Source organism: Lithobates pipiens, unplaced genomic scaffold, assembly GCF_037356315.1.
Source record: "Lithobates pipiens isolate NorthernLeopardFrog02 unplaced genomic scaffold, aLitPip1_a1.2 Scaffold_3, whole genome shotgun sequence".
Lineage (NCBI taxonomy): Eukaryota > Metazoa > Chordata > Amphibia > Anura > Ranidae > Lithobates > Lithobates pipiens.
Window position 1 is genome coordinate 74615500 of NW_027507790.1, and position 14636 is coordinate 74630135.

General features: G+C 41.1%; 1 protein-coding gene across 1 annotated transcript in view; it reads right to left on the reverse strand.

Moving 5' to 3' along the window:
• Window positions 1–14636, reverse strand: part of TMEM132B (transmembrane protein 132B) — a 790326-nt gene that overhangs the window by 17237 nt on the left and 758453 nt on the right. Inside the window, exons 6-7 of the mRNA XM_077461820.1 lie at window positions 9697–9902; window positions 133–406 (exon numbers count right to left, since the gene is read on the reverse strand). Of these exons, the coding sequence (XP_077317946.1) occupies window positions 133–406; window positions 9697–9902 (480 nt within the window). The remainder of the gene's footprint in view (window positions 1–132; window positions 407–9696; window positions 9903–14636) is intronic.

Genomic DNA, 14636 nt, shown 5'->3' on the forward strand with positions numbered 1-14636 from the left:
GAGTCAGCTTATAGATGTACCTATAAATGAAAACCGCTTCATGATAAACCACACTTGCGATAAATTGTAAGTGAAACATAAAAGATGATATCTTATTCAGCTAATAAAATAAATCATGATATATGATTATACCTGGACTGTAGTGATTCCTTGATCCCGTCCAACTAGAACTTTCCCTGCTTCCAGTGTAGCTATTTTTGGTTCTTCAACTTTCATGAAATCACTTACTAGGTCAGTGATATCAAACTGCCAGTCAGGACCAAGCATGTGTATTAGTTGCCCGCCAACATCTGCAGATTCTGCAACAAACTGAGTGAAGACTCGAACCATTGCATGCTGGTATTGCAAGGAACACCCTCTGCCTTTCTTTTCATCATCTTCTTCATCTTCACTATCTCTGGTTGGTCTGAAAAGAAATTTGACATATGGGAAAAATATCTATTAATTGCATTAATAAGATCAGCTAAAGTTATGTCAAAAATTTCACAATTCTTGAAAATGTTGGCTCTGCCTTTCCGACCTCAGGAGCCTCTATAGGTTAGTATGGTTTATTTAGTCATTGTGGTTGAACATCATATTAAAAGACCAATTGGGTGACTTAAAAGTTGGGAGGGCAGAGACAGTCTCTTGTTTTTCAAGAAAAAGCAATGCCGCGTACACACGGGCGGACTGTATGGCGTACTTAGTCCGTCGAAACACATTTCAGCGGACAGTCCGCTCGTGTGTGGGCTTCAGCGGACTTTTTCAGCGTGCAGTCTGGCGTACTAAGTATTTCGGATTTTTCGAAATTCTGTCCGTCGTACTTTGGTTTCAGCGGACAATCCGCTCGTCAGTAGGCTAGGTTGACGGACTAAGAATGGCGCATGCCCAGAAAGGATTTACACGGCGGAAGGGTGCTTTGCTGTGTATTGGACTTCCTATTTCTAGTCCCGTCGTACGTGCTGTACACGTCATCGCGCAAGCTTTCGACGGACTGTTTGTGCATCTGTGTGTGGTCAAGTCCGTTCAGTCGAAAGTATGACGGACTGTCCGTCGGATTGTATGACGGACTAAGTGAGCTGTCTATATCTCCAGATTGAATAATTGTTTTCAAATATGGCTTTTACTTCTGGTAAAGTATCATATGCTTGGAATGAAGTTACTAAATTTCCGAATGGTTTACCTTACTAAGGTGTAACATATAGCGCAATCAAAATAGCACAATGCTTAAAGCTGAACTCATAAGTAATATCCTTTATTGGCTAATTTTCATCTATCTTTCCTAGGTAAGTATTGCAGAAGTGGGAATAGTTACCATTACAAAAAGGTACCCACTCCCAGAAAAAAAGAAAAATACATTTGTCTGGGAGGATGAGGAGTACTTTAATTTTTAAGTGAGCGTCCGCTTTAAATGTTTGTATTTTTTTTATTGCATGTGAGTCAGGTTAAAGCTGAAATCCAGTTTTTGATACATTGAACTATGACCCTCATAAATATTTGAAGCTTCTGATTGTGCTAAATGTAGCTGAGGCTACATACAATATACTGCACTGTGTTCCAGGTTCGAACCGAGACTTCTTGTCTCATACCTGGAACACAGTAGAGTCTATGTGATCAGTGCTCAGCCAATCAGAGAAAGTGATGTATTCTAGCAATGAATACAAGACTTCCTCTGGCTGAGTCAGAAAGGCAGGCTGATGATATTACAACCACTGACTCAAAAATGTTAGCATGGTCCCACATGGCAAAAAATGGGGACATTACCTCAAGGTATAAAACAAACTGTGGTTTACTACTGCTTTAAAGACACTGGTCAGTGGAAAGAGCAGAGTATAGCAAGCTTGCAAGAAGTGTCTCACAAATCCAGGGAGTGAGACAAAGTGGGGCAGGGGATTGCCTTATGATGCTTAGGAGAAATTCACATCAGAAGATCAATGGCAAGAGGGGTCTTTGCCCCAAAGTTGTTTCTCCTCAGGGGTCAATGTGGCTCGCTTCATGCTAATGGGCATAGCCCCAGTCTCTGGAATAAACATACCGAATGTATGGCCTCAGGAGTTCATACGCTTCGATGTCCTGAGTTCCCCCATGTTTACAGTTATCCTGGGTACTCACTGGCTCCAAGCACACAACCCTCAGATCAACTGGATCAAAAGAGAAATTTTGTTCACCTCTCCTTACTGCTCGCATCATTGCCTTGCTTCCAGCCACAAGGATATCTCCAGTTGTCTGTCAGTCCAACCTGTACCTGCCAACTATCCAAATGTGCCTCCAGCCTATCTTGAATTTTTGGACGTCTTTGATAAGAAAAAAGCTGATGTTCTGCCCCCACATAGGACTCACAATTGTCCAATTGAATTACTTCCTGGGACCAAAGTTCCTTTTGGATGTATATTACCCCTTTCTGAGACAGAACTAGGAGCTCCACGTCAATATATTGATGAAAACCTGGAAAAGGGCTTCATTAGGTCCTCTTCTTCTCCTGCAGGTGCTGGAATATTTTTTGTTGAAAAAAAGGACAAGTCCCTCAGGCCATGTTTGGATTACAGGGAACGTAACAGGATTATCATAAAAAAACGGTACCCTTTCCCACTTGTTCCAGAGCTCTTCCAGAGATTCCGTACTGCCCAGATATTCACTAAACTTGACCTACGGGGGGCCTACAATCTCGTTCGCATCCGAAAGGGTGACGAATGGAAGACAGCGTTCAGAACACGCTTTGGACATTTTGAATATTTGGTAATGCCCTTTGGGCTGTGTAACACCCCAGCCACGTTTCAACATTTTGTAAACAATATTTTCCGTGACTACTTCGATTTCTTTGTCATCATCTATTTGGATGATAGCCTTATATTTTCAACTACACTGGAGCTTTATTGGACTCATGTAAAGACAGTACTACTCACACTGAGAAAACACAGGCTCTACGTGAAAGCAGAGAAGTGTGACTTCGAGAAGACGTCCATACAATTTCTGGGACTAATCATCTCCACAAGCGGTGTAGCTATGGACCTGCAGAAAGTGCAGACAATCCTAGATTGGCCAACTCCATCTGACAAAAAGGGGGTTTGCAAACTTATATAGAAGGTTTACTAAGGACTTCTCTTTGATTATTTCACCTATAACCCAAATCACCCGTTTACATGCTCGATTCCTGTGGTCTCCAGAAGCCCAGTCTGACTTCGACAATCCGAAGTCTCTATTTACCTCGGCCCCAATTCTGCGACACCCAGATCCCACTCTGCTTTACACCCTGGAAGTCGACACCTCCGAGGTAGCCACTGGAGCAGTTATTTCTCAACACCTGGGGCCTAAATTGCTACTGCATCCTGTGGCCTTCTCTTTGCGGAAAATGAGCCAATCCGAAAGGAACTATGATGTGGGTGATCGAGAACTCTTGGCCATTAAGACTGCATTAGAGGATCGGAGATATCTCCTCAAAGGGGCCTCTTACCCCATAATGATTTTCACAGATCACCGGGACTTAGAGTACCTCCGCACCGCAGAGCGATTAAGACCTCGGCAGATTTGATGGGCTCTATTCTTTGCCCGATTCAATTTTCACATTACTTTCCACCCTGGATCCAAGAATGGGAAGGCTCTGTCCCATATGTTCTCTGACACTCCCGAAGTGGTAACTCCCAGCACCGTTCTGTCCCCACAGAACTTTCTGATGATCCAATCCGATCTGAGTTCTTCACTCAGATAAGCCTCTTCCCACTGCTCAGAACCAGAAGCATCCTCCCTAAGAAACATGGACGGTTTCCTTCTCTATCAGGATAAGATCTTTGTTCCCCAACAAACCAGGATCCAGGTCTACAGCTATTCTGGTTGTCATGGATCGACTCTCCAAAATGGCCCACTTTTTGCCCATGAGGGGTACACCATCTGCCGCTGAAATGGCAAAGACCTTTATAAAAGAAATAGTCAGACTGCACGGCTTACCCAGTAGCACCCAGTAGCATTGTATCTGATAGAGGGGTAAAATTTACCTCCAGATTCTGGAAGGAGCTCTACAAAATGCTGTCAATTAAGATACAGCTATCCTCTGCTTACCATCCCCAAAGTAACGGTCAAACCGAAAGAACTAACCAAACTTTAGAACAATACTTACGCTGCTTCTGCCCATTTTCCCAGGATGACTGGAGCTCCTTACTCCCATGTGCGGAGTTCGCTTATAATAAATCAATCCATGCAACCACCAACCAGTCTCCCTTTTGGCCTAATTACGGGTTCCATCCCTCATTCCTGCCCAAGGTCATTCCGGAAGCTTCAGTCCCAGCGGCTCAGGAAAAGATGAACACTATCCAGGCCAACTATCAGACCCTCCAGGCGACTATGCGAAAGGCCCAAGAAGATTACAAAAAACAGTACGATAAGAAAAGGAGGAACCCTGTGTTTAAAGTTGGAGTTAGGGTATGTCTCTCTCCAGCAAATTTGAAGCTTCCTTGTCCCTCCCGGAAACGGGGACCTAGGTTTATTGAGTCATTTAAAATTAAATGGGAAATTAACCCCGTGGCATTTGAACTGACGTTGCCAAGTTCCTATAAGATACACCCTGCATTTCATGTCTCTTTGCTTAACCACTTTAGCCCCGGACCAATTTTCAGCCTAAGGACCAGAGGTCTTTTTACAATTTTGCACTGCACTGCTTTAACTGGTAATTGCGCAGTCATGCAATGTTGTACCCAAACGAAATTTGCGTCCTTTTCTTCCCACAAATAGAGCTTTCTTTAGATGGTATTTGATTGCCTCTGCGATTTTTATTTTTTGCGATGTAAATGGAAAGAGACCGAAAATTTTGAGAAAAAATATATTTTCTACTTTTTGTTATAAGAAAAATCAAATAAACTCAATTTTAGTCATACATTTAGGGCAAAATTTATTCAGCCACATGTCTTTAGTAAAAAAAAATGTCAATAAGCTTATATTTATTGGTTTGCGCAAAAGTTATAGCGTCTACAAACTAGAGTACATTTTCTGGAATTTACACAGCTTTTAATTTATGACTGCCTATCTCATTTCTTGAGGTGCTAAAATGGCAGGGCATACAAACCCCCCCCCCCCCAAATGACCCCATTTTTTTGGGAGTCTAGCTGCATACGGCACCCCGGAAACCAACCACTGCCTTCAGGGTTTCTAAGGGTGCAAATTTTTGATTTCACTCCTCACTACCTATCACAGTTTCGAAGACCATAAAATGCCAAAATAACACAAAACCCCCCCAAATGACCCCATTTTGGAAAGTAGACACCCCAAGGAAATTTCTGAGGGGCATGTTGAGCCCATTGAATATTTTTTTTTTGTCCCAAGTGATTGAATAATGACAAAAAAAAGTTTACAAAAAGTTGTCACTAAATGATATATTGCTCACACATGCCATAGTTATATGTGGAATTGCACCCCAAAATATATTCTGCTGCTTCTCCTGAGTATGGGGATACCACATATGTGGGACTTTTTGGGAGTCTAGCTGCGTACGGCACCCCGAAAACCAACCACTGCCTTCAGGGTTTCTAAGGGTGCAAATTTTTGATTTCACTCCTCACTACCTATCACAGTTTCGAAGGCCATAAAATGCCAAAATAACACAAACACCCCCCCCCAAATGACCCCATTTTGGAAAGTAGACACCCCAAGCTATTTACTGAGAGGCATGTTGAGTCTGTCTTCTTCAGATGTTGACTCGTCGCTGTCTCTGGCCGCAATGACAGGGACGCGGCGTGCGGCGACTTATATAGGGACATCGCCCTGTCACAGCCCCTGCTTCCTAGTGCCCCCTGTTTTCCCCTGCAGTGCTGGCAGCTTCCCTCCTATCATTTCCTGGCTGCTGTTGCTACGGAGGATTGGAATATGTGGGAAGGGGCCAGTAAATATTTAATTTTCCGGCCCCTTCCTGTTCTGAATGAACACAGTGAGTGATTTGTACTGATCGTTCCTGGGGAATCTTGGTCTTCTGTCTCTTTCTCTGTCTCAAAAGTGAGACATCAGGGGACTGTTTAGACCCTATTGACACCAATCTCTGTTTTACTAACATCGTCCACTGCTCTGCTGATATACACATGTGTGTTGGTGCTCTGGAGTGCACACCCTAATTCAATAGGCTGGGCATACCAATGCTAGCCTCCTATAATCCCCTATTCATGAACTAATGGATTAAAGGACACAGCACGGTAAGCAAATCAGACCCTACTGCATTGCTCATTTATGTGAATTTAATAAATGGCTGATTCAAGGAGAATACAAAGATGATCACAGCAGTAAACAGATACATCTTCACTATATTATCATAGTCTTCACCAGACTGTATTACTTTAAATGCAGTAAAGAAAAGTAAATATAGTCAAGGCATGGCTATGGTGTCTGGTAATTAATCAGAATTTGAAAACTGACTGAGCAGAATTACAAACAATGTATCTGATAAAGCAGTTCAAACATATGTATTTGATTTGTGTAATTAATTGTTTGCCTACACACACTTTAAGCCATTGCTTTATTTAATCAAAACACTAAGTTTAGCTACTTCCACTGGGTGCTATAATATTATTCTCCAAAACATTCACCGCATAAATCTGACTGCTACCTCCCCAGGTTGCAGCACTGCAGATACTCATCCAAGTTTCTGATTATTCTTTGTAACACTACATCAGTTCTACAAGCTTACCTTCTGCGCTTCATCACTTTGTGTGTTTCTTTCACTTTCTGGATTTTTGTGTGTTATCCTTGTTAGGTTTAATAGGATTAAAATGGATGTTATATCCACTTGCATTTTGTAATAAGAACTGAAATGTTAATGAGCTGATGCTTGTCTTAATTTTTGTTCTGTGTAAAAATCTGACTTTATTATTTGCCAGTTATTTGCCAGTTATTTGCCACACATTAGGGCATATACTGAATCTTTGGTAGTAAAAATGTGATGAAAAATAGAATTGTATGAACAACAGACTCTGTGGTGGTCACAATTTAATGTTACATCAAAACTAAATGCATGCACACATACTGTAATACTGTATATGTTTGAATTTACACAGGGGGTTGTAAAGTCGGAAGGTTTTTATTGTAATGCATTCTATGCATTAAGATAAGAAGCCTTCTGTGTGCAGCAGCCCCCCTCAACACCCCTAATACTCACCTGAGCCCTATCTCCGTCCAGCGATGTCCACGAGTGTCTCGGCCGTCCAGGACTCTCCCTCCTCATTGGCTAAGACACAGCAGCTCAAGAAAATCAATCAAAGTCAGTTAGCCAATCAGAAGAGAGAGGGGTGGGCCGAACTGCAGCTCAGTGTCTGAATGGACACATGGAGCTGCAGCTCGGCTTGGGTGCCCCTATAGCAAACTACTTGCTGTGGGGTACTCAAGAGGAGGAAGGGTCCAGGAGCACAGAAGAGGGACCCGAGAAGAGGAGGATCTGGGGTGAAAATCAACTGCACAGAGAAGGTAAGTATGACATGTTTGTTATTTTTTTAGAAACAAAAAAAGACTTTACAATCACTTTAAACTGAGCATATGGTATAAATGCATAAGCAATGGTTAAGCCAAATGCTGTAATAATTATTACATTGGGAGATATGAACAGTTGGTTATATTCTTTTGGGAAAGGGGGGAGGCAACAGCCCACAGACCAGAGCTTTGGGGAGAAAAGGGCAGTGTCAGAGACAGCCTGCATGTCTCTCCCTTTACACCCTAGACATAACTAACTTTGCACTGCAAGGGGGGATTGTTTCTAAAATTCTGGAGTTGCGCTTTAAGATCAATGATTATTATATAATAATTCATTAGTTTAACTTGTACAGCTTTGCGTGTAAAAACTGAAAACAAACTAATGCCCCGTACACACGATCCGAAAATCATACGGAAAATACCGCTTTCGAAGCGATCGTACGATAATCGGATCGTTAGTACAGAGCTTTCGAGAGCCGATTAGGACAGTACATCCGATATTATTCTATCAGACGTGCACGGAAATTTTTTTCGTACGATGCCAGATCATACGATTTTTGTTTAATCAGTACAGCTATCGTTCGAAAATGCAATACAAATGCATTACAACACATGACATCACTTCCGAATTTTTTTTCTGTCGTGCGGGAATTTTCGTGACTTTAGTAAACTCATCAGATTCGATCTGAGATTAGCATGCAATAAAAAACGGACGATCATTCGTCCGATAATCTCATCGTGTGTATGGGGCATTAGACTACAGTTGGGTTGATTGACTAAAACTGGAGAGTGCAACATTTGGTGCAGCTGTGTATTGTAGCCAATCAGCTTCTAACTTCAGCTTTTTCAAGTAAGTTTTCACAAAACACCTGGAAGCCGATTGGTTTCTATGCAGAGCTGTACCAGACTTTGCACTCTCCAGTTTTAGAAAATCACCCCCCTGTTTATTATCATTTAAACGCATTAGATTGCTTTATATCTCCTTGGAGTTTAGCTTTATGTGCAATCAATGCACTTTTAATGCCATCCAGAAAACAGGTCAGCTGTGGTGATGTAGGAAAGTCTTGTTAGTTCACCTTAATATGAGCATTGTGTAATTAACTATAGGCATATTTTACACATTCCTTTTAGATGAGGTTTATACAGACTTTATGCAGAATTTCATATGATTGGGGCCATGAGACACTTTTTAGTGGTGTTGATACACAAGGGGGTTGATTTTCCTTAAATTAGAGAGAGTAAAACCTGATGCAGCTGTGCATGGTAGCCAATCAGCTTGTAACTTCAGCTTGTTCAATTAAGCTTTGACAAAATAACCAGAAGGCTGACTGGTTTCTTTGCAGAGCTGCACCAGATTTTGCACTCTTCAATTTTAGTAAATTAGACCCTAGGTTTTATTTTTGTAAGAGACAGGAAGGATCATGTAGTGGGTGTGTCACATGTTCTGTATTACAAATAAATGTATTATATTACCAGATTAGACTAAAAGGGGAGTTGAGTGGACTGGCGCAATACATAAAAGTCTTAATCATATACTTATAAGCAGGGATGCCACATTACCTATAGGAATCTCACGAGTTAATGTTCAATTCTGATTGAAATAAATCATACATTTTCAAAGGTGGACTGAAATCACTTGCTGATTTATTTTATCCCTTTTTTTTCACCTAAGGTCAATAAACGTATCATTCTTTTTACACCAGGTTTCCAGATTATCTGTTTATTTGACATCATGATGACTGTAGTGAGGCAAAGCTGAACTCTGGTGAGGCAATTTTACCAGACCTTAGGAGAGATAAAAGCCAGTTTGGGCTCAACTAGCAAGATTACACCAAATACCTTAACATCGGTATTATGTACAGTTGGCTTTTAAGATGCATTCACACTTGCAAATGCATCCGGTCAACAAATAGCTCCCAAGAGCCCCAATGGGAGTTCCTGTAATTAGCTGCCACGAGGCAGCTCCATTGAAAGTAATAAGAGGCTCTTGCAGCTAATTGCTTCCCCTTGCATGTAATTGCTCATGCATTGATTACATGCAAGTGATCGGCCCTGGACACAGACAGTCTGCACACTGGGTTGATCACTCACATGTGATCTCAGCAGGAACAATTACATACAAGTGAGTGTCCTTAGTTGCCACCTACAGCTGATCACGGGAACCCACTCTGGGGTTCTGATATCTAACTGCCAAGTAGGTGCATTCACAAGTGTGAATGATGCACCCTATAATGTAATCCAATTATGTATTTTGATCATTTTATTGGGGCGCACTCTTACCTTTTATTAACAGAGACTGGAATCCTCCAGCCTTTAATCTGGCTCAGCTCAGTGTCCGATATTTCTATTTGCAATGGAAGGCGTGGTGCCCACACTGTAACCTCCAGCTGAGTGGTGATGTGCTGGTATGTAAAGTTTACAATAGTATCCACTTTACTTTTCATTTCTTTGCCATTGACAAACACTGAATCACAATTGTCAGAAACCTGAAAGAAGAAAAGCATTCAGTTACTCAGATGCCACTGCATGAAAGTTTTTTTTTTCAAAACAATATTTAGACCTTGGAGGAAATATGAAATATAGGGCAATAAAAAGAAAACTAGATAATTAGTTTACATAGATGACTAGAATTAAATCTGTATCCCTGACTACCAATGGGTGACTCTTTGCCATTATATGATTCAAAAAGGTTACAGCAACATACAGCAGTAAATTCATAAGTAATATTAACAAGTATGTTTAGCAAATATGAATAAATAAATTATATAGCTTTATACATACAGATTTGAAATAGGGGGGCACACTATGTTTGTATCTATTGTTCAATTGAGGGCAAAATCCATTCATTATGGTAAATAATTAATTGTAACCTTTAGTTTAATTTAAATGAAATAATAAAGCATGTCCAAGACCATGGCACTGATTCACATAAATAGTTAAGCTGCCCTAGAGAAAAAAACATCAAATGTACATATAATACTTTTTTTCAGAATCATATTTGCCATTTGATGATATAAATAATGATTCAATTATTTTCATAGTTAGATCTGGTACAATAGACCCTCCATATATTCTATTCTTTCTCCCAAAATAAAATGATGCTCTTTATGGACCTTTGGTAAGAACAGAGTGAGAAGAGCAAAAATAGATACAATATTCTGAATGGCACTTGTATTCTTTTATTACAAAAGATTGCATGCACGGTACAAAGTGATCTTGGGGGCTGAGGGAAAACCCATTTTACAAAGTCATCTTAGAAGCTTAGCGGGGTCGCTTGTTGCTAGCAGAAAGTGTCATGTTATTATTTTAATCATCAACTGGTTCCAAGATAAAAAAAAAAGCAAAGGCACTAGTGGAAAGGAAAAGATTTGGCGGTCCAACCTGACGTTCATTAACCTCCAAAATGACCATCCTACATATGAGCACATAAAATTTCTGTATTAAGGCAAAGTTAAATGCAACCAAAAATGTTTTCTCCATAAAAAAAATCTCACTTGCAACTACTTTCTTGAACTACCATAATCCTCATAGGGAGGTTTTCCATGTAATGCCACCTACACGCGATCCGAATTTTGGTTGGCAAAAGCTCTGATGGTTTTCCCAACGGAATTCCGACGGGATTTCGCTCAAGCTGTCTACAATATGGTATGGAATACAAATTTTGGACAGTTGTATGAAACAGACTATTGACCACAAATATATATTTAAAAATGAAGTGTATCTCTGCCACTATTCTTTATTTTTACTCCTTAAATCTTCCACAAATAACAAAACTGAAAGGGATAGCTGATTTGCCAGCAACTCCTACTTTCAGACAACTAATCTGTAGCCTGTCAACAATCTGATCTCCTGGGAAGTGTAGATGTCCCCACTGACCACTAGAGGAAACTGATAGGGGCAGATGACCTCTGTAGTGGGATAAATTAGTTGTTAGTAGTTATCTCTCATTTCTAAATAGCCTCTACTAATGGTAGTTACTAGGGATGAACACATTTCTATTTACAAACACTTTTGTGAATACTCCTTAACCACTTGCTTACTGGGCACTTAAACCCCCCTCCTGCCCAGACCAATTTTCAGCTTAGTCCGCTTAGTCATAGTTTGAATGACAATTGAGTGGTCATGCTACACTGTACTCATATGACATTTTTATCATTTTTTTCACACAAATGGAGCTTTCTTTTGGTGGTATTTAATCACCACTGGGGTTTTTATTTTTTGATAAACAAACAAAAAAAGTCAGACATTTTTGAAAAAAAAAAAACATGTTTGATAGTTTGTTATAAAATTTAGCAAATGGGTAATTTTACTCCTTCATTGATATTTTATGGTGAGGCTGCACTGATGGGCACTGATGGGCTGTACTGGTAGGCACTGATGGGCACAGATAAAACTACACTGATGGGCACTGATAAGAAGGCGCTGATGGGCCCTGATTGGGTAGCACTGATGGGTGTCACTGACGGGTGTCACTGACAGATGTCACTGATGGGCACTGGTAGATGGCACTGATGGGCACTGGTAGGTGGTATTGATAGGCGGCACTGGTAATGACACACTGATTGGTTATTTTTAGGCGGCACTGTGGGCACTGATAGGCGGCACTGTGGTCGCTGATAGGTGACACTGAGGGCACTGATAGGTGACACTGTGGGCACTGATAGGTGACACTGTGGGCACTGGTAGGTGATGCTGGTGGAAACTGGTAGGTGATGCTGGTGGGCACTGGTAGGTGACTTTCCATGATCAGGACTGATATCCCTCTTGCAGCCACCGGTGAACGGCTTATGTTTTCTTCCTCACGCAAAGCGTGAGGAGGAAAAATAGCTGATTAAAAATAGCTGATTACCGGCTCTATTTACATCCCATGATCAGCTGTCCTTGGCTGACAGCTGATCACGTGGTAAGGAGTTGGGAACGACCCCTTACTCTGATCTGTGATCAGGAGAGTCTCGTAGGGGGCACGCAGGCCACTCAAGAATGGGAGGACATTCAGGGATGCCCTGCCGGAAAATTAAATATGTGCTGTAGCCATCTTTCGGCTATTGCGTGGACGGCAAGTAGTTAAAATTTGCAAAACTTTGTGGCAAACCCCATTAAATGTATGGAGTTGGGACATATCCTGTTATGTATTCCTCCTCATGTGTAGCATTAATAAGCAGTTTATTCAACAAAAGATATGGGAAGCCTGGCACTGACATAGGGGTAATTGTAACAAAAACAAAATAAAAATTTAATAAATGAAAAAATAAACAAAAAAAATAGGAAAGATAGTTTGATTGTTTTATGTAATGGTCCTGTGGCATGAAAGAAGTTAGTAGGGATGGAGTTTGCAAAACATCGCCGTAATCATATATGTATCTTGTGCAATATGAACTCTAAATTTTCCTAATCAAACCTATAGTTTACTATGTACTATGCTACAATATGTCTAGTTTCTTATACAATTGGCTGTCACCTGATGTGTAATCAAGTAGGTGAATCTTTCACCTATTTCAGCTAAAGCGAAATTCTATGTGAAAAAAAAATAACAGCAATATGCTGTATATTGTAAGTATATATATATATATATATATATATATATATATATATATATATATATATATCTTCTTTTTGTGTCCCCCACCAGCGCTGGCTCCAAAACCCCCTTACGAAGTGCCCTCATAGCACTAGTGCGTGCCTGCTCCCAAACCCTGCTCTGTGTGTCCATTAGACACGCAGAAGGGGGCTCAGCCTTGCCCCCACACCCTCCTCACTGGCTCTGATTGTCAGCAGAGGGAGCCAATAGCTCTCACTGCTGTATCTGAGCCAATGATGAACAAGAGAGCCAAGAGGGCCTCAGGTATATATTTATGGGGACTAGGGAGGGAGCTGCATGCAGAAGGTGTATTTCCGCGTACACACGACCAGACTTCCCGGCAGACTAGGTCCGATGGGATCAGTCCGTTGGACAATCCGATCATGTGTGGGCTAGTCCGATTTTTTTGGGGGGAAAAAATCCGACAGACCTAGAAATAAAACACGTTTCAAATCTTTTTGACGGACTTGAGTCTGGTCAAAAAATACGTTCTTCTGTATGCTAGTCAGACGGACCAAATACGACGCAAGGACAGCTATTGGCTACTGGCTATTGAACTTCTTTCTTTAGTCCCGTCTTACGCCATCACGTTCAAACCAAACAGAATTTCGAACGGACTTAGCCCGTTCGTGTGTGGCCAAGTCCGTTCGTTCAGAAAGTCCATCAGACCTCCACTGAAAGTCCGTCGGGAAGACCGTCAGACCTAGTCCGTCGAAAGTCCGGTCGTGTGTATGCGGCATAAGACCTTACTGCACAGAATGGAGTAAGATAAAAAAACTTTCTGTCTTTACAACCACTTCAGCTGTTTGCCTGGAGTTCAGCTTAAAAGAGGATGTATATTTTTCAATGCAGAGCAAAACATCAAGTATTAAAAAAAGTATTAAATTTAAAAACAAAAATGATGGTTGAATTCGTTTTCTTTTCCTCCTCTGTTTTCATCTGGTAATCCGGCCAGTAACACACCTCCTGTATTGGAGTTACCAGGCATTTTCTCCTCGCTTCTGTCAAACTGGAATAATGAAAAGTGCTGCCGGGGAGGTAGCATCAAAGCGAGCGTGCTACTTTGTTCTGCGTTCTCCTTAACAGAAGAAAAACAGCTGTGGAAAATTATATGTAGGCACCTGCATATACCTTTCTGCTGTGTCTGAAAAATGATAGGGTTGCTTCAAAAATTTCTTAGCATCTTCCTCACATTTATACCATAAAATGTCAGAGCCTTACCCCATTTGAAAAGGCCAACAGTGAAAAGCAGGAGCAATACAAGCTGCTGCAAGTTATACCAGGCATCTTTTTTTTTTTTGCTGTTATAGGGGCACCATAGGCAGGATGTACCTACCTTTTCCAAGCTCCCCCACAGCCTTGTTCCATCTCCAAGTTGAGCAAATGTAAACTTTCGTAAAGAGTATGTAAACCCAATATTTTATATTCCTGAAATGTGCCTGCTGTACCATGTACTTGTATGAAAAAAGCATCTGGTTCTCTATGTATTGCTTCCTTTATGTGAAAATACTGTTGTTCCTGTCAGTCCCTCTTAAAAACTGACCACACTAAGCAGGGGAGCACAACCTTCTCTCCCCAAACAATCAGACTTCTGCTGACATGCAACCCCCCTCGCATGCACATCTATTTACTGGGATGCTCA